Source organism: Pseudopodoces humilis, chromosome 4 (genome assembly GCF_049639895.1).
Source record: "Pseudopodoces humilis isolate 2021_Gansu_Grassland_sample_001 chromosome 4, ASM4963989v1, whole genome shotgun sequence".
Taxonomy (NCBI): domain Eukaryota; kingdom Metazoa; phylum Chordata; class Aves; order Passeriformes; family Paridae; genus Pseudopodoces; species Pseudopodoces humilis.
The window spans coordinates 65,109,605-65,137,332 of NC_142203.1; the positions used below are offsets into that span (position 1 = coordinate 65,109,605).

Genomic DNA, 27,728 nt, shown 5'->3' on the forward strand with positions numbered 1-27,728 from the left:
GTAGCAGTTGCCTTCCATATAAAAATCAATATATACATTTAGTACTAGATAACATCAGGTGCCAATGAAAGGCAGAGTTCCTCTAGAGACAACCATTAGTCAGCAGCAGTCAGCAATCAGTTAAACTATTCCCTTGTCCTTCCACCACTTTTTACAGCTGATTCCTTTATTCACTGGTGAACTTGGAAAGAAACAGTATACTGAGGGCCAAATAATGCTCAACAGTTTAATCAGAGAGTTCAGAGGAAATTTCTCCAGGTTCTCATCCTTGTTATATAAGAGAGAACCCATCAACTTTATATTTATTTTATTTTAAGAATTAATTTAAGAACGAGAGGACAAAGTCATTTTCTGTTCTGCAGGACTACAAAAACACACGCGGGAAATGTGGCCAGACTTTAAGCAGCATTAGTCACTGCTGCTCTGTAGCTGCTGTATCCAGCATCTGGAGAATCACTGGATGTCTCATAACAGCCCAGCAGCTTCCAGCACTTCTTGTAAGTCAGCTCAGGGCAGAAGCTAAAAGGAGTGATGGAGAGAAGAGAGTCCCTGCAGGCATCTTTCCATCCTTGGCTGCAACAGTAGCTCTTTTTATTCTTCTTGTCAATTATCAACCCTCACCCTTTGCTGTCTTGTGTTAGACCCTGACCCTGAGAGAAAATGAAAATCAGACATGTCTTACTGCTAGCCACTGCCAGCTGTAAAATTACCTTTGCAGCTTATCTTCCTAAGAAGCAATGAGGACAGACACAGTTTCAGGCCTGAATTTTATATTTACAGTGGATTTAAATCTAATGAGGAAGGAAGGATGAGCAGTCCTATTCCTCTTTGCTATTTGAATACTGAGTGCATTTTTCTCACTCAGTTTTTGAATCTGGATAGAGTTCTCTCAGCATTTTTGCTTGCAAGGCATACATATTTCAGGCTGAGGTGAAGGGGACTGGTGGTATAAACCTGAATGCAACCTCAGCAGAGAACAATTATCTCATGTCCTGATCACAAGCAGAACTGAATTGATCAGAGTGCCATGCAGCTGTTGAATGTGAAGAAGAGTCTGTTTCCATTCAGATTAACATATTTTTTAACAATACTGGCTGCTGAAGACAAACTCACTACAAGGGAGCATTGGCACATTATGGTTACTCTGGAATAACACTCTCCTGTGAAAAATGAAGGGTTTGGACTGATGTTAACAGACTGCTTTACAAGTTGTATATGGCCTTGTCAGTTCAAATAAACCCTCAACTCTTCATACTTGATCAAGGCCTAAAATCCTATCTGCAGCTGTTCCATGTCACTGAGTCACAACAGATTGTTTTCAGAAGGAGCTCTCTTTGTTCCAGCACTCCAGTTTGAAGAAGATAAAGCACCCTCAGTGTCTGCATCCCTGATGCCTGACACTGTGCAAGATGAAGGTCTAACATGACCCTGTAGAAGAAACATGGCTCTCTGATGCTCTGCTGTATGACAAAGTTTTGGCAGATCAGATCAGCATGCAGAGGGATGGACAGATCAACTCCTTCTTAACTGGGGGAACAGCACCACAACCAGTGGATATCTTCTTTTCATGAGCCCTGGCATTCATCTGACCTCTTGGTCACCAAACCAGAAGAAAAATTACTTCAAGGCGAAAAAAGTGACGTACTTATCACCTGGTGAGAAAGCCAGACTGGCTCACCAGGTGATCTGCTCAGTGTTAACCCTGTGAAAGGGAGAGTTTAGGTCATTAGAGGGAAAGAACAGGAAGACAAGAAGGGAAGAAGAAGCAGGACTACTTCCTTCAGCTCAGGAAGTTCTTGCCATGGCTCAGCTACCCTGAAAAAAGGCAGTAGGATGGGTGGCAAGTCCTGACAAACACACTTCCACACGTGGACTCAGCCTTCAGGACATGCTTTTTGAAATGGGGATGAGATTTTGTTCCTCCCTTGCCCCAATTTGCCTGACATGAGTCCGGCACTGCAGACCTGCAGACCATGGGGAAAGCTCCTCTGGAGGTATTTTTACAATGGGAGTTCTCTCACATGCCTGCTGTGGGACCAACATCATCTGGACTACACAGAAAATGGGGGTGGTTCAGGGCTTCAGCTGCTGCCAAAAGACGAATGACAAAAAGGGGTTGAATGTCCTCAGCTTCCAGCTGAGGGTGCCATGATTGGATGCTGCCACACCTGGGTGATTAGCAACATACCTGCTCCATCAACCCCTGACTCTTAGATGGAGAAAGGAGGATTAACCTCCCCTGTGCATCTTTACACAGGTTCTGCATTCAGCTTTATTAAGGAATAACTTTTCCCCACCTCACCAAGGAAAAAAAAAGCAAAGGGAGTGATGCCTGAACTGCAATTTACTGCTGGTAGGGATCCACAAAGCCCAGCTGGCTATTCCCAAAGTCCACACTGGTGGGTTCTTTGCTAAGCTGCTCCTTGACCCAGATAAACAGCAGCCAGCAGCAGTGGGCACACAGAAGCCTACCTTCCTCACACATCTCCCCTCCTTTGCCCAGGTTGCAGTGGCAGCGTGAGCCGCCCCGGTCGTAGTCGTTGATGCAAAAGCTGTCTGCAGAGCACACGGCCTCGTCGCAGGACAGGTCAAAGAGGCGCGCGGCAGAGGACACACTGCTCCTCCTCACTGCCCACACCGTGGTCGCCCTCGCTGTGGTGGAAGGTCGTGTGCTGGTAGGAGTGGAAGGAGTGGGTTCAGAAGTGGTTGTAAGGACCCGTGACAGGAGCCTGGAACTAGACTCTGGTGTGACCTTAGTTTCAACCAGAAATTTTCTGTTGCCTCCTTTAATAGCAGGAAGTGGTCTGAGCTGAAAGGAAGTAAAGAAACATTAATTCAGTAAAACTAAAATGCTATGGGGAAATGAAATTAACACCTTTCAAGATACAGATCTGAGGCAGTGAACTCATCCTCAATGAACAAAAAGAAGTGACCACATCACTATATCTAAGCATTTAATATCAGATATTAAACTTCCTCACAGGACCAGACACTTTAAAATATCCAGACTATAAAGAAAACAGAAGAGCCAAAGAGAAATTATAACATTCACCTCTTCTATATAAATGTCGTAGTCTGAATCATCAATATCAAATCCATCACCATCACCAGTCACTGTGTCTGTGATGTACCGATGCCCATAGCTCCCGCTTCCTATCTCCTCAGAGCCTGAAAAGACATAAATGGCATATTCAGTTCATATAGTTTTTTTCTCTTCACACACAGCAATTCAGACCTTGCCACCCCCCCCAGTTCACAACACTTAAATCTGAAGTGATGTTAATGTTCATCCTGTGCAGAAAATGCAAGTGTCAGTCTGGAGATGGCAAATGCTGTCCAAGTGATACACAAAACTTAAAACAAAGTGAAGACCTTTATTTAGTCCCTTGCTACGTAATGAAACAAATAAAGCAGACAAAGCTCAGTTCTACCTTTGCAAACTGACTTGTATTCATAATTTTTTCCAGGACAAAGGTTTCAGACTTTTTTTTGCATGGACAACATTTTAATGACTGAATTGTTTTTAAGTCAAATTTTCCCTTTTGGAAATACAAATCTTGTATCTGCCTTACTGGAAAAGCAAAAGAGACGTGCACAGGTAAGATACACTCTATTTAGGACTTAGTCTACCTCCACTGATTGCAAAACTTCTGAAATTAGTGTCCTGTGTGTATTCTTAGATTACTTTTTAAAATACAATTCAGCACCTTGAAACAAGAAACACGCATAAACATCTTCACCCAGAGGGTTTTTGGGCACTGGAACAGGCACCCCAGGGAAGTGGTCACAGCACCAGCCTGGCAGAGCTCAAGAAGCACTTGGACAATTCTCTCAGGCACATGGTGGGATTATTGGGGCTGTCCTGGAGTTGGACTCAATGATCCTTTTTGGTGCCTTCAAATTCAGGATATTCCATGATTCTATGACCATGTGTTTTTCATGTACATAATCTACTTCTGCCACTTCTCAGAGTGCTGAACTGTGCTTTGCAGGACTCTGGGCTGGGAATGGAAAGTTTAAATAGTAAGGGGATCTTCACTTCTACTTCATAGAAAGTATCTGTGCTTTTCTGCACTTGACATAGCAAATTCTGCCTAAACAATGGTTTATGCTTTTTAGCTGTTAAAATTCACCAGTTCATGAAGAAATATAGTAAAAGCAACCAAATCATTACAGTTACTTGTTATCTCAGCAAGGCTGAGAACAGATATATTTAAACCATTAAAACAACAGACTCATATATCTGCCTTTTCAGTACAATATTTTTCCATCACTTAAAAACAGCATAAGCAACCTTTGGTTTACAAAGTCTCTCTACTGAGCTGAGTGCACTTACCTAAATCTTTTTGTACTCTGTCTTCCTTTGCTGTGATTGCAACCCAGAAGTCCTGGCAGGCAGTTATGAAATCTCATGTGTGTGCACCAGAGATGAATGTGTGCCCTGGCTGACTAGCTGGCCACACTCCATATGCTCTGCAGCAGTTACTTATCAATGGGCTTTGCACATTGCATCAGCATACAGAAAAATTAGAAGCAAATGAGTAGAGGTAATGAGGCATACACACTTGCAACCAAGAAAGCATGCAGGACTGAGACAGAATGTGTATAAGTCTTTCCACTCTAACATATATGCCAGTCATCTGTTAATAATATATTTTATCTGTACATTAAACAGAAATATTCAGCACTAAGTTCTACCAAATGAGGTAAGCAGAGTCCTCTGATCTATGACTGGTAACAAGATGAGGCAAACAGGACAAACCACATCCAGATTATTTCTGCTACTGGCTGTGAATGCACAGGCAAAGGATTACTGTTAGAGAACCAGACTGCACATTTTTTAACTGGTCCCAGTTCTTCAACCACTGGAATGAATTTCACCATACTGGAAACAAAAGGTATAAACAAAACAAAGCATAAACAAAACCTCTTATTCCCAGTATTCACTTTTACAGTCATTCAGGTTAATCATCATCCGGAATAATTCTATTCCAGGTAGGAAGCTAAGGAGACTAAACCAGAGTAGGGTAGAGTAGAGTCGAATAGAGTAGAGCGGAGTAGAGGACAGTAGAGCAGAGCAGACCAGAAAATTATTCAGTTGGAAAGAACCCACAATGATCATCTAGTCAAGCAGCATCTTCTACCCATCACTGCATCAGAATCCCCTTCTTTGGCAACAGTGGTTCTGTAAGACATGCATTTCTACAAAAGAGTTTCAGTGTTTAAAACCATGAATATGTGCATTACTAATATGATTTGCAGTTGGATTGGTTTTACATTGCCTGGTTTTGTTAGTGGGGGGACTACGGGGGTAGCCTCTGTGAGAAGCTGCCAGAAGCTTCTACTGTGGTGGCAGAGCCAGTCCCTGGTGACTTCAGAGATGGACATGCCAGTGGTGAAGGCTGGGCTAATTAGAAATAGTGGTAATGTCTCTGTAAGAATGTATTTATGAAGAAATGAAAACAAAGTTTGTGGTGCATTTTTAATTCCTGATAGAGCAGAGTGGGGTGAGAACACATGAGAGGAACAGCCCTGCAGACACAGGGTCAGTGAAGGAAGAGAGGCAGGAAGTGCTCCAGGCACCAGAGCAGAGATTCCCCTGCAGCCCCTGGTGCAGCCCCTGGTGCAGCCCCTGGTGCAGCCCCTGGTGCAGCCCCTGGTGCAGCCCCTGGTGCAGCCCCTGGTGCAGCAGCTGTGCTCCTGCAGCACAGGGAGGTCCAGAGGGATGCAGAGATCCACCTGCAGCCCCTGGAGGAGCCCACACCAGAGCAGGTGGGTGCCTGAGAGGAGCCTGGGAGCCTGTGGGAGACCTGTGGGAAGAGGGCCCTGCTCCCAGGCTGGAGCAGCCTGTCCTTGAAGGACTGCACCTCACGGAAGAGTGACCCACTACTGCAGCGGTTTGAGGGGTGCTGGTGCCCATGGGATGGACTCACATTGGAGAAGTTCATGGAGAACTGTCTCCCGTGGGAGGGACTCTACAGTGCAGCAGGGGAATGACTCCTCTCCCTCAGCAGTGAGAGAAGCACCAGGTGATGAACTCACCACAACCCCCACTCCCTGTCTCCCTGTGCTGCTGGGGAAGGGGGTCAAGCTGGGAAGGAGGGAATAGGGTGTGGGAAGGTGTTTCTAAGGACCTATTTTTCTTCTAATTGTGATGAAGGATCAAGGAGCACATTTTGCTTAAATTGTTCATTTTTGTCCTATGTTGTGATGATTTTAGTTTGGTTTTAGTGTTGGGATTTTTTTTAAAGTTCACCACAAAAGGGATTTATTGGTAATACCATGTCCAATATCTTTTTAATATTACATACAATATCTTTGCTTCTGCCTTGATTCAGACGTAGACATAGAAGCTCTCAATGAAGAAAGCCAGCTCCAGTTCACAACCTGTTCCTGGCATTTCTCATTGGCTTCCTTCATTCTCTGAGCCAAGGGCTTTGTATTCTGCTGCTTCCTCCTTGTTCTTTTGAGCTTCTTCAGAGCATTATGCCTGAGCTTACACTGCAGCACTCGAGGAGTTCCCAGTCACTGGATCTTAGGAACCTTGGTTCTCAGTAACTTGCCCCGCTTTGTTCAGAGGCTTCCTCACAACATAGTGGCAAAAGTTATCCTTCTTAGACAGGTTTAACAGCTTGTGGCTTGTGCTGGTCCTCTTGGGACCAAGATGACAGGACTGAGTCAGCCAGCTCCAGAATGCCCTTTTCACCCTTTTTCACTATGACAGAGTTCAGGACACTCAAGTTTGCATCAACGATGCAACCGAGAAAGAATTTGCACTTTCTCTCTCCAGTTCCTCTGGGGCGACAGCGGGAATGGCCCTTGCTGAGCAGAAGGCAGACACATATCTGTGAGGCAGGACACCCTGCTTCATGGAGAAGCCTTTGTCATTGCAACCACTGATCCAGACAACATATCCCTCCCACTCCTCACCAAGGGAATCAGCCAGGACCTCCGTGGCCATTCATTTCTCATAAAATGCTCTTAGCTTGCACCCATCATCCACTTCAATGAGCTTTTGGCAGACAGTGGCTGGGAATTAGATGTTCAGCTTCATCCTGAGCTTTTGGCAGCCAGTGGCTGGGTATTAGATGTTCAGCTTCATCCTGCTCACACCTTGACACTGCTGGAGAGGGCAGCATTAACTTGGCTTCCAGCATTTGCAGCAATTTTCAGCTCACTGAATCACAGCATCACAGAATTAACAAGGTTGGAAAAGACCTTTGAGATCATCAAGCCTTATCAACTAAACCACGGCAGTGTGCCACTCCCGTCTTTTTTTAAACACATTCAGGGATGGTGTCTCCACCACCTCCCTGGGCAGATGATTCCAGTGCCCAATTACTCTTTAAGTGAAGAATTTCTTCCTAATATTTAGCCTAAATTTCCCCTGGTGCAGTTTAAGATCATGTCCTCTTGTTCTGTCAGTGAGGACACTAGGAGAAGAGACCAACCCACCACTGACTAAAACCTCTTTTCAAGGAGTTGTAGAGAGTGACAAGGTCTCCCCTGAGCCTCTTTTTTCCAGGCTAAACAACCCAGGCTCACTCAGCAATTCTTCATAGGGCTTGTGTTCCAGGCCCTCCTCTGGACACATTCAAGCATCTCAACATCCTTCCTGAGTTGAAGGGCCCAGAAGTGAACACAGCACTCGAGGTGTGGCTTCACCATGGCAGGGAGGGACAATCACTGCCCTGCTCCTGCTGGCCACACTGTTGCTAATCCAGGCCAGGATGCCATTGCCCTTCTTGGCCACCTGGGCACACTGAACACTGTTCACAAAGTTTCACTGAAAATACAGGTAAACTAAATTTCCATGTGTTTTCAGTGAGCTTTTTGAGATATACACCAGGGAGGATGATCAAGCATTGTTATTGGTCGTTTATTTCTTGCGCATCTTCTGGCAGCTCTCAGTCCATTAAGATGTTAAGCTCATCAGGCCTTGCCCAGGGAACAGTATCTTAAAAAGACACTTTTATTCTCTTCCCCAGGGTGAAGATGAACAAAACCCCTGACTAAAGTTAGTTAAAAATTTTAGAAGTTGTATCATTTCCAATACTTCTACTTATTGCCTTTATATTATATGTCTTAAAGTATTTCAGAGCTAATTTTGTTAGTTTAATGTACAAAGGTGTAATTTGCCTAAGAGCAATGAAAGGCATAAAGATAATTTGGGAGTAAAGAAAGGAAAACTCACCGTGTATCAGGGGAAACAATCTAATCTGTAACCAAACAAGCTGTGTTGCACAAACTCAATTTTCTAACTTAGAAGTCATAAACTACAAAATAAACATGTGTTATGGTCAAAATGCTGTCATAATTTTATCTCTTTTCAGTCAAACTTTCTATTGCCTTAGTGGGATGTGAGTTTGATAAGGATGGCAGGAGCGAAGCAATGCAGAAAATGAAGTATCTATATATTCATATATAGGAAAATGTTAGATCTCGTATTCATATTCAGATAAACAGACTTGCTTGCATGTATGGATATGATTTTAATACCATGCCAGTTTCACAGAAATGTAACTCTCCTGATTTGAGTGGTTATCACTAAAATACATTAACCACCAGCATGCAATGAGATAGGTTAGCTTAGGAGACACTGGCAGTTCCCCAAACAGCAGGTGTTCCTCTTTCATCCTGCAGATCAAAATGTTCCATGCTTTTCCAACAGAAGACCTCGGGAGATGAAATGTACCCTCTATTTCAAACTGGACAATGGTTCCTTTCACATTATTGAACAGGTACAACATTTAGAGCCTAGAGAGAACAAAGAAGGTACGGCTTATTGTGTCTGGCAGAAAGACTGCTTTGAGGCCCCTCTTCAAAGACATTCACCATGTAAGTTTGGCGTCACCAGAATAAGTGTGACTTCAGAAGGTGTCCTAATATCCACAGGTCTCTAACTCTTCAATTTTTCCCCTTCTTGACTCCAGCTATCTGCATTTCAGCCAGCACATGCTACATTTCTCTATCTGCTGATCTGTGAGCAGTTTTGGTAACATGTAATGTGCTTGGGGAGCAATGCAGCTGCTGGATGCACTCACTCCTGACCGTGTCTGAACTTATACAGGCGAGTACACACAGGACTGATGATGTATCAGCTACTCAGCTGCCTTTTTCTTCCCAACAATTGGCTTTTGCTCACTTGACACAACATGATAGCCACATGTGATGTGATGCAATATAACTACAAAACAGGATGCAGAGAAATTAACAGGACTTTTTGTAGATAAACCTCCACATCAGCCCATCTGTGCTGCTTTCGTGGAGAGCTCATCATGTAATGGGTGGTAAATCAGGGACAATTAAGCAAAGTGGTACTCTGCAAATACCAAAACAATGACTGCAGAGATTATAAGCAAACTATATGTAATTAAATCAGTGCTCTAGTGTACAAGAAGATGAAGTCTGATTAAGACCTTCTACCAGGTCCTATAATCCTTTTGCAAATAATTGAAGAACTTGTGGAGGACATGAACTTTAGATAGCCAATTTCCAAACAATTAGGGATTAAGTTATACTAAAGAAATCTTTCTCAAAACAAATATAAAGCCACAAAAACTTTTGTTTTGCTAATTAGGTTGCCATCATCATACTAATAAAGAGACATGAGAGAGTATAGGAGGTAGAACAGGGAGCACTGTAACACAGACAGATTGAATGGAAGTGTTGACAGACTGAAAGAACCTCCCACAGGTCTTAATCCAAAATACATCAGGAGCATTTTAAGAGTCATTTTATGCTTTTCAGTGACTCACAGTGCAAACTTGCATGTCACTTGGCCTGTCTCTTGCTTTTTGCCACTGTCCCCAGAATTACCAATATTGCTTTTGTAAAGTCTCTGGAGATGTGTGGGAAACAATTCTGTGGAAAGCCTTCTCCATTTATGATCTCCAGGACACATCAGCACCATTTAAATCAAGGTTTGGGCCCCAGAGACTGCCCTTTTTTTGTGCCTCAGCTGACACATTCAAGCTCCATGCAGAATACACAAGCACCTGTGGCAGAGCCCTGCTCTGTGTGACTCTGGCAGTGACAGCCAGGACCAGAGGAAGGGATGTGCCCTGCTTAAGCAGTCACTTCTGTCACGTTTGCTGTGGAGACAAGCAGGAGGGTATTTTTAACAGAGGACACTTCCTCTGTTGGTCTGGCAAAGCCCAAGGTTGGTGACCTTGCAGGCACAGTGCAAACCCCATCTGTTTCCTGAGCAGATGAAGAGTATTTAAGCAATGCAGGTGATGACAATTTTTTTTTCGTTTTATTGTTTGGGACAGTTTATTTTGTTGTTTCTAAACTGAGTATGTGCAATCTTTTTATTTTCCAGTGAATTGTCCATGACATTTTGAAAGATTTTATACAACAAAATCCCAACAACCATGTAGGTGAAATACCCACCATGTGCAACTGTAATTAAGAAAGGCAACAAAAAATTGATTTATTGCATCATTTCCCTCTAGAAAAAAATTAATGAAACCAAATCACAAATAAATGAGAACCCTTGGGGAAACTTGCCCTCTCTTTCCTCCCTGAAAATGGAGCAATTAAAGAAGCATGCATTTTTTACTAGGTAAGGGGGTAACTGCTTATAATCAAGGCCACATGTTGTATTTTCAAGGACCTCAGGAGGTCTCACATTAGGTGATACTGTCAGCCTCCCTTTAGTGAAGCAAAACAAAGACAATGCTTTCCTTGACAATGCAGTCAAGAGAACTGCAAATCCACCCCCATTTTAAAAACAAAATGAGTGCATTACCTGTGAGAATGAGATAAATCACAACAGAAAACATTCCGGAGTAGCATGGACTCATCTCTGCCTCAGCCTGCCTACAAGAGCTGCAAGAGAATCTGTGCAAGACTTCGTGGACCCTGAAGGTCTTCTGCTTCTGAGGTAATGTTGGGAATTCGTTAATCAATTAAAATAAACATCAGAAAAGCACTACTTATGTCAAGTCATGCCATAAAACATTTATCATATACAAATGTAAAACTACAAATTTTTGAAATCCAAACACTGAGCTAAATGTAATGCAAAAGAGTCAGACATTGTATGAACTTCTGCCAGCTTTCTGAGATATTTCAGGTATTTCTGAAGAATATATAGGCAGGCAGAAAATAGCATCAGAAATCTGTGTCACGTAGCATGTTTCACTGTTAGGTGGAAGGAGGAACACAGTAATAATGAAGGTTTTAATTCTTATGAAGTGCACTCTGAAGAATAAAGGTGCTTCAGTTTCAGAGATGACAAAAGTCTGACACCTTTTCAAAAGCACGAGGTGACTAAGAGGTATCTGCTGGCACTCAGAGACAGTCAAGCAACTGGTGCCACCTGAGATACATCACTGTACCTGAGACAGCCCCAGGGGACTATCAGGTGTCTGTGAATGCACATGCCCTCCTGCAGTGACTGTTGAAAACCACAAAACTTTGAGGACTTCAAATTTGCTGAACACTTACACCTGAGCAACTGAAGTGAGTGATTAACTGGACCAAAAAACTGGGCTTTCTGGCTGCTAGAAGCAGGAGGGTATCTTCAGATACATAATGTGAATTAGAAGTGAGATTTAATTGGATTCCCTTGAGCACAGTGTAGTTTGGTTTTGGTTTTTTTTTTCTTTTTCTGTTTCTTTCTGAAATTTGTCTGTGGTTTAAATCATTCTTCAGAGGTTTTTAATGTTTTGGGGAAATATAAATGTTCCAGCTACACACAGCTTTAATGAAGAACTATTTTCTCCCAACAAAAGTTTAGCTTTTCTGCTAATGCACAGTATACTCGTGTGTCTGGTTAACATCAAGTCAGTCTCCTACACAGACATCACAAGTAAAGACAAGTGAGAGCTGCTATCAGCTACCCTATCATCTCAGCTACACTCCTCCCTTCAGAAACCCAAATAATTTATTTTTAAAGGCATGCATCCATGACACTTTTGAGCAACACTCCTTGATCCACACAGATCTGGTTGTTGTGATGACAGGTATCCACAAGGTAATGCAGGTTTCCATGCATAATGGCTATATGTAGTTTTAAAGCCTATTTTCAAAGAGCACACTGGCAAAAGAGAAACATTTGCATTTGCCGAAGAGTCCAGAGTGCCAAAGTAGCCCCAAGTACAAGTGGTCCGGAGCAGGGCTGGAGCACATCACAGGCATGACATGGCCCTGGCCTGCAGGAGCTTTGCCTGGTCATGAGGGCTCTACCAAGCACTGCCAGGCCCTTGGAGCAAGGAAACCAACCTCTCAGACACTGCAGCACCCATCTGCCTACCTGCTGGCTTGTGTGGGCCAGCACAGACTTTTAAGCCCATTCAAGGAGCAGTACAAAACACATAATATGCTGAATTTTCAGATCTGACCCAGGCATAGAGAACCAAGCTCATGTCCCTTATGAATGCTCCAGGAATCAATGCTTATACACACCAGATGTGAATTTGATTCCAAGCTCTAATGACAGAAAACCATGCTTTAGAGACACCTTGGCAGACCTCTGTGGAATGAGCAGTTTCCAAGGCAAAGTGCCTTCCCTGGAGTACTGCAGTAATAAGCACAGCATGAAGACCATTCCACCCCTTCTAATAGAGCTAAAAACACTTTATCTTTTCAGACCAAAGGATGCAGCTGCTAACATCCGAAGATAAACAAGATACCAAGGAGCACACATGTGCCTGAAGCAGCAGGAGCTCACCCTGGGGGATCCATGGGCCGAGGAACTCCAGATTACACTGCACGAGGTTTTCACTAACATTTACTTCAGAAGTTAAACTTACGAGCTCAGCAGCCATAGCAAACTAAATGCAAACTGTTCAAGTGACTGAATTTATGACAGAGAGACAAAAAGAATGGAAATTACCATGAAAGAGTCAATGAAAAAAAAGGATTCCACAACAGAGAGGCTGTTTAGAATAAAAATCTTTATCAGGTTAAATTGGTGGATCACTAAACATGTTGTTTATGTTCTTGCAGGATGCAAAATTTTCTTGCAGAGCTGACAATCCTACCTGAATATTTGCTGCTCATTTTCACTAGTTGATTAAAGATGGTTTGCAATTGAGAGAGTGAGGGAAAAAAAAAAAAGCACTTAAAAGTACTGATATACATTTTTATAGAAAAAGTTTAGAACATTAAAGATATAGCTCAGTTAGCCGCCATACCTTGCTGGCTTTAGCTGTGCTTCCTCCATTGCTTCTCTTTCTGACATTGGGCTTTTTGCTGTTAGATGTGATTTGTGCAATTCACAATATGCTCTGTGTTGGCTTGGTTGGGATTCTCACACACAAGCTATGAATTTGAGGAGCAAATTCCCCTATGTGTGATGAGGAGCAGCAGCCCCTCAAAGTCAACTTACAGAGACACTAGTACTGGCAGAGGATTGCATCCTGAGGAAGCCCTGCAGCAACTGGACCAACACTTACTTCAGTGTGCATGGTCTATATTGCTATACAAATGTAAATATAATAGTTAACAAGTTGGTATGTCAGCATGTTCATCTAACATAAGCTTACTTCCTTATATCATTATTTTCATGACTGTGCTAAATAGTTAAAGAGTTTTACTCCTCAGAAAACCATACAAGTTTGATCTGGTCTTTCTGAATAGCTGAAATTATAAATTTAATATATAAGGTTCAGCTTCAAAGAACAGAAAAAATGAACAATAGACTTGTCTCTCTCATTTCTCCCCATGATATTCACTTATCAGTTCTGCATGAAGCCAGCACAAAATTCAGAAAGTAGCGATCCAAAAATACCCATCAATGACCTCCAGAGCAAAGAAATGGCATGAATGTGATGCTGTGTGGGTCTTTTCAAATCTTTGCTTGTGACTTGACTTTCTCAGGGTGCTTGCTGCAAGCTCCTCAGACAGGACTGAGAGGCGTCAGAATGAGGGTGACTGTGCCTGGAGAGCAACTCTTTCCAGCAGCAGGCCTCTACAGCTAGCCCAGACGCACTTTATTTACAGATAAACTTCATTTTGGTTTAGCTTTAGTAACAGAAGGGTGGTTGTACTCACTGAATGTGCGGATGACATCGCTCGGTGCACTGGCAGGACTGGATCCAAAGGAGTTTGCTGCTCGGACGGCAAACTGATACTTCGTGTTTGGGAGCAGTCCCTTGAGAACCATGGACTCCATCTGGATCTGCTCTCTTATTACCGTCCAGTTGCTGTCAAGGTCTGGCCTTGAGGATCAAACAAAGACCAGATCTTAAATAATTAAAGCTGGCTGTATAAATTAGCTGCATTTATACTTTTGTAGGGAATACACTATTAAATGAGACAGTAGTCTACTAAATCATCACTGAAACCCTTCACTCTTAAAGAATCAGACTCTGCAACCCACCATTACCAAGCTGTGAAGCCTGTGATGTCAAAACTGTACAATCATACAAACCAAATTACTCAGATTTTGCTTATAAAGCCAAGGAGGTTATTTAGAAGACAAACTAACAAATCCGGTTAAGTTTATCTGTTTTGTGGATTTTGGATTCATAGTTTTCAAGTAGTGGTCTCTTACCCACAGTTCCAAACTCCCTATGCGGCTGTCTAAGCAATAGTTTGTAACAGAGGAAAAGATCTTGATTTATTTCTAAGAGTTTGTGTTCTAATGCCAGTAAGTGCCCTCAAACATATACAAGCATTAGCAAGATTAGAATCCGACATTTGATCTCCCAGCTAATCAGGTTAATCCACTCACATAGGAACATACAGATCCAAAGTCTTCTCTTCAAAAAAACAAACAGACAAAAAACCCAATCCAAATTGAAAAAGCCCAAACAAAACCACCAAAAAACCACACACAGACAGCCCACAAAACCCACAGAACAATAATGCAGAGGACATGGCCTATGTACCTGGATTTTGCAACAACATTCCTATATCTGCCTTCGGACAATGCCTGCTTAGCTCCTGATTCATACTTGAGGCCAACTGCCAATAAGAGCTTCTCTAAGTGCCATTATATTTCAAGTGAAATCAGTATAACCATTCACATGGCAGTTTGTTATCAAGTGTTTTAAGTTCATGCATCCAGGCACATTGTAAAGGGGTGGATGGCTTCAAGTATTCTGAGAGAGTGTTCCTATGCTTTTGCACCATTTCTACTCTGTCTGAAAGTGGCCTCTTATCAAAGAGAGAACAAAATAAGAAGCTAAACAAAAACAAACAACACAATAATGTAAATATTCACTCTAGGCCACCCAAAATATTAAAATTAAAGTTTATGAAAGTAAAATAAGGACAGAAATGGCCTTCAGAGAAAATTATTCCAGTGTTCTTGCAATATTTATTACAGGAAATAACCTCCAAGTGCACCCTGAATCTACCAGTGTTTACATAGGACTAGCTGCAAATGTCTCCAACAGTCTTTGAATTAAAAATTATAGCACAAGGCAGGCATTTTGTATTTGTTTATTTTCAGCTGGAAGGAAACACCAAAGTTAATGTATGTTTTCCTTTAGTGGTCAATACAAGATTTATTGATCACTGAGGTTCCATTGCTTTGTGCCAGCATGGCAAATGCAGTTCCCACCCGCTTGTCTCAAGTGCACAGTGGCACACAGGACATGAGTATTTCATTGTCTTGCTAAAAATAAAAACAAAATCAGACCAATGCACAAGATTTAATGATAGCTAAACAGACCATCTTAAGTCACCCTTCACCACCATTTCCTGGTAGACAGGAGAGCATTTATTTTGGCTGCTTTTCCATTGTTTCCCTCCTCTGAGCTTTTGATGCCTGGGCCAAAATGAAAATATATAGTGTTTTCCAAATGAAAGCTGTTAACATAGATTCCTTCCAAGGCTTGCTTAGTAGTGTTTTCAATTTTCCTGTACACATCCTTTTTTGGTTCTAACTCCCATCCAAGGAATTCCTGCTAGCTCGAGAACTGCCTCTTTGCAACAGACCTTGCTCATGTGTCTACCCAAGTGGAAACAACATGCCTTTGATGAAGAGACCCAAAGGAGGCATTGCACCCTAAAAAGATTTAGGAGATAAGACAAACAGCAGGCTAGGCTTCAAATACACTGACTGTCTCTCCCAACATTTCCTTCTGCAGAAGTTTATAATAAAGGAAATGCCTGCAAACATGTAAGGCTCTGCAGCTGAAGGAGAGGGAAAGAGGGAGATTTATCACTTGACCTTTGCTACTTCACCAGAACGCTCCTTGTGTGAACAAAACAGTATGAGATGAAAACATGGCAAACAGATGGGGAAAGGAGCACAGATTCAGCTGGTGACTGCATCCAGGGCAAGACAGCTCCCATGTTCCCTGAGATGAGAACGTTTTGCTGAAAACCGTCTCCATGGCCCTTTTTTTAATGTTGTATATCGGTGTGTTGTCAATTTTTACACTGGAAGGGCTCATTCTGATACCATTTTCCCATTTTCCTGCAGCACTACATTCCCCAGCACAGGTCTTTCTGCCTCTGGCCAACAACTTACAGGACAGCTCCAAACATTGTACCTGTGAATGGGGAAATCAGACAACTTCCATGGATGTTGCCTGCTCTCGACGCTGCAGCTGTGCATCTCCAACACAAAAATGCTATGCAGAAAGAATCTCATGCAAGTCATAGTGGTTTGAAGATAATAAATCTATGGCTAAACCAAGAGGACTGGATGGGTACAAAACAAGGGCAGAATTCCATGCCAAATGTACCTAAAAATTTGGATTATTGCTTTATGTTGTTACCTGGGGACTGATTCAGTTCAAGAAGGAAATTCTTTCTGATGCAGGGAACAGCAATTTTATAGTCACTTGAACTTCCTTTTAAAATCACCTGGAAATTATTTGTGAGGCACCCACTGGCAACCCAATTTTTCTAAGGCTTATGATTATTCTTCCATGCCGTATTTGTAGTCATCTCAAGAGAAAAATTTATCTCTATAATGGTTTTTAAAAATATTCCAGCAAATAATAAATATGACAACTACAATCCATCATCATTTGCTGTGGAAAAATATCTTGTAGAATATACTGTACCATAACATATTATTTTTATTAACTATTATCATGTCACATTATTGTGACACTTTCTACAAAATATATCAACCAATACGCCAGGTCAACTGTGAGGAAAGGAAAAGCGGACAATTTCAGTAACTCATTATCTTGTTAAATATTCTTCTGATGTTTCTAATGTTGTTAAGCAGTTCCTCCCTAAAATCTTTCACTCCTCTTTCTTCGCCAGTTACCTTTTCAAGGAGTTAATCTCACATGCAGTGAGGTAAATACTGAGTCATATATGCCTGTTTCATGCAATAATCAGGGAAGCAATAATAAAAGTTTTTGTCCTAGACACTGGGAGGTGTCTCCCTGGTCAGATCTGTTGTTACAGATTCTTTGCAAACAAAAGCAAACAATGGTTGTCTGGTTCAGTGCAGTGCCAGAGACAGACAGTTCAGCAGGGAATGGATTCAGGGATGGATTTTTCTGGGAGGGATAGAGAAGGCTTCAAACTAATCAAGAAATCTGTGCACAACACTATGCTGAATCTGAACCACCCTAATATCTGAATACTAATAAATCCTCCAGTTTTATCAGCAGAACCTGCCTAGTTCATTGCAGCAGAAGTTTCATGTCACCACCAAGATACTGAAAAATTTCCTTTGCATGCCAAGATTAATGTTAAAAGCTTCTGATTTCATCTACATACCAATGAGATGAAAAGAAAGCGACCTGATTGTTTCAGGGCATGTGCTGCTGAAACACTTGTGGTTCTGTAGCTGCTACATGGCTATAAAAACTTGTATAATTTAGTCACCAAGTTGAAAAGATCATGTAGACATTCAACAGATTAAAAATTTGAGTATTTGGAGTACTTGAGTAAAAATATCCAAGGCATTTTTAAGAATTAATTTTGTATAGCCTCTTCAGGAAAAACACCCCAGCTCATATGCTTAAGTCCACAGTCTCGCTTAAGAGGCTTTCACAAAAATGTAAGTTTTCATTAAATACTTCTCACCATTAACCAGCAGAATATTTACACTGAGCCTACAAAGTTGCACAGACACTATATATTTTGGTTTTAACACATTCTATTGCACATTTCCTACGAACTATCCAGTGAAGAGTCCTACAGTCTCCCTCCTGACTTTCAGCATTAAGAAAAGTGGGATTGTGGTCTCCTTAGCATCCTCTTTTAGTCAGCAGCAGAATAGAGCCTGAATCAGGTTCATCTTACATATGAAGCAGCCTGCAGCCCTCCACTGCCTGTGGTGAACCATAAAGTCTCAAGTGAAACCCCTTAGGCAAGTCCTTAAATAAAGCACCAAATTTAGACCCTGAGTAGAGACAGGCTGAAGGGTAGCCAGAGTTCTGATGGGATTCTGGTTGTTTTGATTCTCAGAACAACTAATGTACTGAATTTTCATGAATGTACTGAATCTCCCCAGTGTCACAGCTCAGTAACTGAGAGGAGTGTTTTGTCCCAACATGTTTTTCCTAAGGTTAAAGTCATAAAACTTATTCTAAGGAGATGGAAATTTCTTAAACAATGTCATAGTTTTTAGACATTTGTGCTGTACCCAAGCAAAATTACAGATTTGCATTAGAAACTTATTCATTTTGCAAAATCACAGGATAATGGTGTATTTCTTTGGCATAAGAGGACTAAATCCTAATTTTTTTTAACAGATTTGTATTCATTTTACATTGGTTTAGTTTACTAGCTTTAACTCATGAAAATATATTTTATAGTAATTAAAACTATATGCAGCAAAAGACAACAAAGTTTAAATTTAAATGTTTACCTCTAACTGCCATTAGGGCTTATGGCTCATTGATTTACTCCAAGTATACAACCAAGCTTCCAAGTCTAAGAGACCATAATCCCAAAATTAACAAAGTCACTTTCAACTTAGCTTTAAACCTCAAACTAAACAGTGCAATCAAAACATTTTGCTGTTAGTAAATTCTTTCCCAAAGTCTAAAGCAAATGAGACATTGAAATTTCAATCACTCGCATCTTTTGACCTAAACAGCAGCTTTCAACTCCCTGGCTGAACAAAAACATTCAAGGGTGCACTTCCAGTGTGGTAGATGGAGATGATGGTGCCCACTTCTTCCATTAGCAGGTTTTTGTTGCTATGAAGCAGTGTACACAAGCCTCCAGGTTCCTCTTTCCAGTAAAAGCACAGAAATGATAGAAGTGCAGTCAATCAGAACTCAACAAAATCCCTTCCCCATCAACTGAACAAATGAGAGAGAAGAGATGGAGAGAGAGCAAAAAGCTCAGATAAAAATTGTGTTCAAAAAATAGATATTGAAGACATTTCATTGTAGGTCTACAGCAGACATTACACAAAGGAAATAAGTATCTTCAGCCCTCATGTCCTGCCTCGTAGTGCATTGAACATTGGAAGACCTCCAACTAAATATGGGGAATTTCATCCCAAATACAAAGTGCATCAGTTAAAAAGTAGGTTTTCAGTCTGGGTCTTCTTTTTGCTATATCAGTATCTCTTTTGCTATATCAATATCTTCTAGATTGTACCCATACTTTGAAAATCAAGTTCTTCCTGTCTGTTCTAACAACAACAATTTTTTTTAAAAATGACTATGTTTCCCTGAAGAACGATTTTTTTTGACCTTTTACAGATCAGAGTAGTTAAAGAATCAATTCTCTCTTCTTTTCCACGAACCTCAACTAAAACCTGTCATCAAGTATTCACTCAAAGGATTAAAAGGGTGAATTTTACATTTGCTGTAAGGGTAAACATTGAGGCAAACAAAAATAAATAGATCTGTATGCAGATATTAGCTCCCACAAGCATATGAACAGTCAAGTACAAATACTTGTTTATGCTTGCAGATACAATCACCTCCTCCTGACCCTTTTTATGCAGCTTATAAAAGCAATTTGACTGGCAACTTCTGACAGTTCAGTTCTACTGCTGTGAATTTTAAGAGTTCAACATAAAAGAACAAAAAAGCATCCCACCAACACCCCACTTTTCCCCCCAAATCTAAACAGCAAGATCAACATTTCATGTAAACTTCATTAGCATTAGCATAACAAAGCAAGTCTAAATGCTGCAAGCTCAAGACCCAAACAACTTTGTGTCCACGAGGTGTCTGGGTTTGGCACTGGGTGATGTGACTTCGTGGTTTAGGGACTACAATGGTAGTGTTGGGTTGATGATTGGGCTGGATGATCTTGAAGGTGTCTTCTAATATTGATGTTTCTATGATTCCACAACTTTTGTCAGATAAAACTGTCCAACATACTGATTTTTCAGTGCTTGGATTATTTTCTATAGCAACCTAGGGAAACCACTCTACCAAACACTCTTTTCTCAGCATGGTTTGACAGCATTTCATGACAGGAGAAACTTAAAACTTCATTCACCCAGGCCGCTATTAGAGGGAACAGATCAAATCAGATCTTATTTTTCTTCCATCAGAAAGTACAACTTATTGGTGATTTTATAACAAATTGGATCCTTTCTGGTTTTGTTCTTAAATTTCCATGGTAATTCAGCACATACTGAGAGGAGAACAAAGCATATGATAGACAGTAAGTAAATAAATCATATCCATGTGCAGTTAAGTAGTGCAGTTTAGGTTAAAAAAAACCCAAAACACTGAAATTCAGGCTCCACTAGCACACTTGCCTGATAAACTCCACCGTGTAGTACTGGATGGGGGAACTTCCTTCACTCACTCCAGTCTTCCAGGACAAGGCCACTTCTGAATCAGAAACCACCACAATCTGGGGCTGATAGGGTGGTGCAGGAGGCATGCACTTATCTAAGAAGAAGTGCAAAGGAATAGCATTAGGGAATCAGCTGGGTTGCTACACATATAACTCTAACACCCACAGCCTTAGGAATCAAATTCATAGGCTTCTTCCCTCAGCCTACTTCCCCTCCAAAACCCTACATTTGTGGAAAAGTACCAGTGAAATACTGTGATACCGCACATGGCAGAGGTTAGGTGTGAGTGCTACAGGCCCAGCCAGTTTTGCAATAGAGCCCTGCAGGCAGAGTTACCTTGGGATAAAGTTGTCACCTCCCTGGGCATGCTGGGGCGTCCTTTGCCCGCCCAGCTGTACGCTCCAACGCTAACGCGGTGTGGAGTGCCTGGCTTCAGGTCGCCAATAACAACATCCTGCCAAGTCAAGAGCAGACAAGCACATTGTGACAGCAATTCTGGGTGACTGGGGGTGCTGCTGAGACTCAGGATCTTACATGGTGCTTTCCCTGTACTCTCCTAGGAAGACTGTTCCTAGCCCAGCTCAGAAACAACAAACACAAATAGAATCATGTTTCCTCTCAAGCTGCAGCTTTGCCTCAGGGGAATCCACAAGGTTGACCTGGACCCATTTCTCAGCATAACTCATAAGGTTGCAGGTCATTTGCATTTGATATCCAGCTTTTTCACTGGTGAAGTCAAAGTCACATACTATTCCCTCCCTTGAGCCAACTGCTAGCATTTTGTATCAGTCTGGTGTGTTTTCCCCTTTTTTCTTTCTTGTTTGTTTTTATTTCTCTTTTAAATTCAGAGGCCATAAAACCTCCTGAGAGTGAAGCAATTTGATGCAGTGTGAACTGATGATCCTTAATTTCTCACGGAGCAGAGCCCTATCCCATCATCTCTCACAATTTTATGAGCTCAGCTAACAGCCTTGACCTGAAGAGGGCATTTCTCTTATTTGTCCTTCTGCCATAAACACAGAAAGATTAACCCACAGACAGCTACAGTAAAGGAGGCAATGTTCAGTTCCATGTGAAGAGCTTGGGCTGATGAATACTCTTCAGAGGAGCCTGTTCAAATCTCCCAGAAAATAGGAAACATCACCAAAACATTACATTTTGTCACTGGCACCTTCACAGAGCATGGATCAGCCTCAGACATTTAGATCTGATCTTTAATGGAGAATGTGTACATGTGTAAAGAAATTGAGTATTCTTTATATGTAGCCTACCTGGAATGTCTATGTTAATCCCAGACTGATGAATTTTGACAACATTTACAAGGAAACAGAAATATCAGATTCTATACCACAGGCTGTTCAGGTGTGAAAAATAAGAACTTAAAAGAATCCTGTTTTACAGCTATTATTCTTCTGGTTTTCATTCTCTGATATTAGACACATTAGTCACAATGAATTTGAAAATGCAGAGCTCTCTTTTTTCTTCATGTTGGAACAGACTTAAATCTGCACTTCCAGTTGCACTAAAATAGTAAACAATCCCAAAATTTTATTAACTGCTAGATTTTCTTTTGATTGTCTTTTGGAAAAAAACACTTCCTCTCAACTCTTTGGGGAACTTACATTATTACTACAACATTGCTCAGCAACACCCTGCCATCTGTCATTTCTCTGGACGTGGTTTTGGAGCTCCAACACTGATTTCCTATTAACATGGACCACCTGACCATTATCTTGTTTTTCCACCATTCACTCTTGATCTGCTCGAATGATCTGAACAAGTCTGAGATTACAACAGCGCTGGAATAGTAACTGTCCAGAGAGAGGCAGCAAGAACACTCACTCTGAAAGACAAATCTGGGTCTTTCAGTCTCATAGCTGAGGGGACTGAGGTCTTTTACAATGTGATCTGAGAAGCCAGTTGCTGAAAACCCTGTACCTCCACTTGGTGACAAACAGATGCCCCTGCTCCTGCCTTTCTATCCTCCATGCCATACATACAGTCTGTTTGCCCTTAAACTATGTGCATTTTTTCCTGCCAGTATTCCTCTTAATTACACTCATGCTTACGAGGAAAAATCCTTAATTATCTGTCTTACTGTTTTGACACTATTGAGGAACTTGGCCCTTGGAGAGATTTGGATATTCATGTATGTGCCTCAGATTATCACCTCCAGACTCCAGTCTACAATATACTAAACAGAGGGAATCTCACTGAGTGCCTGGCTAATCAAGATCAAAGCCCTACAAATACCTACTAAGGTATTCAACATGTTCAATGTGTGTGCCCTCATGCCTTATACACACGTCTACCTGCCTCCTTCTGGCAGTGCCAGATCACATGAACACTCCATGAACACAGCCCTGGAACACAGCATGGGTATCTCTGTAACCAAACATCTAATATTCAATGGTCAGGACATCAGTAAATAAGTAAAAATTCAGGACAACCACCATCAAGCTACCCTGACCTATGGCAATGCCAGGGAATACCCACCTCACACCAGGAACACTTTCAAATCAGATCCTGGAAAATAAATTTGTGCCCCACTCTCCGGCAGCCTGGGAGTACATATTTAATTTCTCTTCTGCCTTATATTTAGAAGACAGGTCTTAAATCCAAGTTCTGTCCCTCTCAGAAGAGACAGAGTGGCCTCACGGATAATGAATTTACGTAGTATGTGGAAGAGCTCTACCCATCATTTTTGTAGTCCCCGCCTCTGCTCAGATTAGCTCTATATTTTGAAGCTCGATACTCCAAACTCAATAATGAACTGCTGATGATGCTTCAATAGTCACCAGCCTCACTTTCTTTTCTTGCGCAACTCTCTTGCTAAAATCCTGAAAAATGACATTTGGTATTCTCATTACAATCTCACATTGTTGAATGGGGTGAGGCAATCTGATGCCTTTTCTGAGGAACAGGAGCCAAATTCACTTACATTATCCCATGTGTCTCACCCTGCCCTGCCACACAGCTTGCCTTCCTTACAAGTGTGTTGAAACTGTTTGTGAGGCTCAATAAACTGCCTCACAGAAACGAGGATTACAAATCGTTTTTCAGAAGAATGTCTGTTTTCATTTTTGTTTTAATCCAAAAAGCCATCAAACCCTGGATTACAGAACAGCTGCAGGAACTGAGCTGGTTTTAATGACACTCTCTCCCCTGACAACAATTCCTTCCCTGAACTACTGGTCTCAGCTGGTCACTTCCCATTTTGTACTGGTATGTTTAGTGATTTGACAGGGAGCAGTGCTGCTCTCCAAGGCTCTGTGCCCAACCTAAAACCTCCCACCTTTAAAGTCTACTAATTTTTACTAATCTTCTTGGTTTTTATCTATGTGTGCTAGAGTTCCTGAATATTATACCCAGTTAGAACAACTGCCTGTACTAAACGGTACTGCATCTGCACTTCTCCTGGCAGCTGTCATTTACATATTCTCTACTTTATGATGATATAATACACAATAATACATTATCCACTTTGCTAACACACAGACACATGAACATACACATGCACAGAAACAGGCAGCGCAAATCAGCTCTCGCTACAGCAGTCCCACGTGGCCCAGAGAAGCCTCCAAGAAAGCAGTAGGGTCATACCCAGCACCAGGAGAGGAGGCTTAGTGATGGAAACATTAACTATGCAGACTTAACCACAAAACTATTGCAGATTTTCTATTGAGCTTGGTATGAATACAACAGAAAGTATTGCATCCAGAACACCACTTCCTGGAGGATTAGTGACAGCTGGGAGCTGATTAATCCCAGTCATTCATACTTCTCCACAAGTACCCATCAAGTGTTATTTTTATCAAGCAGAAAAAAAGTGCCCAGCATGGAACCTCAGCTCTGCAATGCCGTAACCCAAACTCAGTTTAGCTAGGATTGAACCAGATAGTCCTGGTTCAAGTGCATCCTGAGGACTCAGCCTCCTGTAGTCCAACCAAACTTCCCTTATTTCAGACCACAAAGCTCTGTGAGCTCCACAGCTGTGTGAGATTTCTCTGTTCCTAAAACAGCTCTCAGAAAACAAAAGTTTGCAAGAGGCTGTTGATGCTAAGGGTTTCAGTTAAACACTGCAATTGCTGTCCTTCTCCTATCCAAACCCGAGCACCTCTTGATTGCTTCCTGCTCACAATACATTAAACCTGTTTACTGCTCACAGGAAGCAGACTGGACTGAGTGCAGGACTGGAAATAATCAATCTGATTAATTCACCAGCTGCAAAGCCATTAAGAGCATTGGTATTTCTTTCAAACTTGTTTTAGACTAGTAGCTAGTCTCCCACTCCTTCCTTCTGGGCATTGCAAGGCTGGCCTCTTCCTGTGCTCCTCCTTCTTGGCTCTCTCTGGACTGGCTCTGGTTTTTCCCTCATCATCTCCTCTCCAGCTGCCAGACTCTGTTCTTCCCTTTTACTATCTGTCTGACTACTTGACTGTCCCCATCATCTCTAAATCCTCACTGCCTGGATGTATTTCATTTTTTACACAAATTTACTCCATCAAAACAAGACATCCATAAATATGTCTGATGGCTGAGAAAAAGGTTTATCCATTGCTAAAAGGGGAGCTACTTTGCCTACATGTGTCCACCTTGCCCACCCGTGGATTTTGAGCTTTTTGAGGCTACTATCTGCTACATTTTGACCACGAAAGATCATGTATAAGTGCTACATAGAATCAACATTTGAGATTGACTTTTGTGGAGAGACCAAGTCAGAAGCATTAATTCTTATTTTAAATCACATCTGTGACCAAATTTCATGTAAAGCAATACTTACAAAAACTGCTTGTCCTTCAAGTTGACCCTGGGAAAAAACAAATAGGACTTGTTAACATAATAAAAAGTGATAGCAAAACCCCATAAATAATGGGTCGGGGAATTAAAACAAGACCAATCCTGCAGCGTATTGCAGTCTGTGTGGCTGTTAGTCATCTGCATTAGTACTGGGATACACTCTCCTCTCCCAGTACTAAGAAGTACTGCTGCTAGGATTAAGATTAAAAAAAAAAAAACAAAACAGAGCTGTTTGATCTTTCTTGGCACTAGCGAGAATAGTTCTTAAGAAACAAAAAAGGTGAGGGAGGAATACAAGGATAAAAATAAGAAGGGAGAAAATAATGCATGAATAAAGAAACAATATATTATGACAGCAATATTGTTTTATTCACTGTGATCCCAGAATCCTGCAGAAGTCAGAATTGACAACCAGAGTGATGGAAACCTGCAGGAAACCTGAGCATCCTCCTCACTCATGCTTCTAGTGAGGAAGTGGCACAGAAAAAACGAAGGAGGAAAGAGAAGGGACAAATGGAAAAAAAACCCTGAAGCAAGAATGCAAGGAAGATATAAAAGAAAAAAAATAACTTTAAAAAAATGGAGAGCAATGAGAAAAAGTAGTCCTTTCAATAACAAAATAAACACCAGGAGCTGGGAAAATCTTCTAGAATATGAACTTGCAGAACTGTAACTGAAGTGACCATGGTTCAGGAGGACACAGTCTCACACAGAAGCAACAACAGTGTGTGTTAATTCACACAGCTGTGTCAGACACTGCAATACACATACAGTGTAACTGCAGCTCTCTCCAACTGTGCATAGACTCATGCAATTCCACCCCTTCCATGTGTGAAAATGCATGCATTTAAGATTAAAGGTTCTATTTCAGTAGATGTCAAAGGCCAGTACCAGGAAGCTGAGAGCAAGTCCCAGTAGTTTCACATGACAAAATGGTCTGACAAGAAGGAGAAAAAGTGCATCACACAAACACAAAAACATTGGGATTTCCTTTTTCTCAACACCCAGAGCAGATTTGGGGCTTGGATCCTCACCATATTTCACAAAACTATAACAAGGAGACAGTTGCAAGTTTCCACTTGCTTGTTCTGCTCCAGTGCTCTGATTGTTGATGAAAAGAAATACTCACCATGCTAATCATATCCAAACTAAGGGGAACATCATGTGAGAGCTGTTTAACTGCTTTGTCACCTTCAACTTCTGAGTAAAAAACCTGGGGAAGAAGATATAGCCAAACCAGTTAAAGCAATAATTCAGTGTTTCAGAATAACTTGAGAAAGAGTGCACCAGTGCATCATTCTCACACTGACAACAGAATTTGAGCCCACGATCCCCTGCCCTTTCAAATGCAGGAAAAGCTGAAGTCCTTTAATATTCCTTACATATTTGCTAGAAGTTTTCAGTGTGACCAAAGGACACCATCACACAGTGAATACACTTACCTAACATGAAACACAGTTGTAGTGTTTGTAGCTCAGGCCTGAGCTGATAATTTTAATTGTGCATGTTTTGTCTGTGGTTAACACGGACAGCTGAAGAGTTGTGGGACTAGCCTGCACAACACAGACACCTTACTTCATGTAAGGCAGATGTTTACATTACGTGATTATGACATTATAAAAATTGCTCTACCACAAAACGTCTCTCTGTGTCTGTTGCCATGTACTGGAGACTGATGAGACAGACAATCTGCTTTCCTGTGCACAGAGACCCAGAGATGCCAGAGGGGCAAGACACTACAGTGAAGACATTTTGAGTACAGCACTGTTGATGCTGTTTGTCATTGGTTTTATTAACATGCCACACACCAGCTAAAGGCCTAAAAAAGGAAGTGGAGCTCAGATGCTTAATCTGCATGCATGAGGGGTGGAAAGTGTTTACTTAAGCTCCTTACTCCCTGCACCTCTGTTTTTGCAGAGAACGGTGGACCCAGCCACACACAGAGCCCAGCTGAGGCAGGTCCTGGCCACAGCAAGTGCTTTTTGGAGTTTTTGACCTCTATATTCTAGTCCATAGCTCTTTCATAACAATAAAATGAACTCTGCAGCTGGGCTGCACTGGTGTCATTGACAAGACTGTGGGATAAAGAAGCATGTGTACCAGAAAGACCTATTGCAGTATTTTTGTCATTCTTTTAGTGTACATTATTGATAAGGTACTCAGTAATATTCTCCTTCCCACCTTTTTACATAACACTGAATTTTTGGTCTTTTTATTCCAGGAAATTTCAAATCCATCCACAGAAAATATTAAAAAGAAAAACTGTTTTTCATTTCTT

General features: G+C 41.5%; 1 protein-coding gene and 1 pseudogene across 3 annotated transcripts in view; both read right to left on the bottom strand.

The window, feature by feature from the left end:
- The window catches only part of EGFLAM (EGF like, fibronectin type III and laminin G domains), a 72,873-nt gene that overhangs the window by 28,547 nt on the left and 16,598 nt on the right, over window positions 1–27,728 (bottom strand). For all 3 annotated transcript variants that reach the window (XM_088054338.1, XM_014257019.2, XM_088054337.1), the window contains exons 3-9: window positions 26,580–26,663; window positions 25,434–25,460; window positions 20,987–21,104; window positions 20,609–20,744; window positions 14,005–14,171; window positions 3,053–3,168; window positions 2,473–2,809 (exon numbers count right to left, since the gene is read on the bottom strand). In XM_088054338.1, the coding sequence (XP_087910464.1) occupies window positions 2,473–2,809; window positions 3,053–3,168; window positions 14,005–14,171; window positions 20,609–20,744; window positions 20,987–21,104; window positions 25,434–25,460; window positions 26,580–26,663 (985 nt within the window). The remainder of the gene's footprint in view (window positions 1–2,472; window positions 2,810–3,052; window positions 3,169–14,004; window positions 14,172–20,608; window positions 20,745–20,986; window positions 21,105–25,433; window positions 25,461–26,579; window positions 26,664–27,728) is intronic.
- Window positions 6,404–8,750, bottom strand: LOC106628415 (small ribosomal subunit protein eS6 pseudogene; annotated as a pseudogene).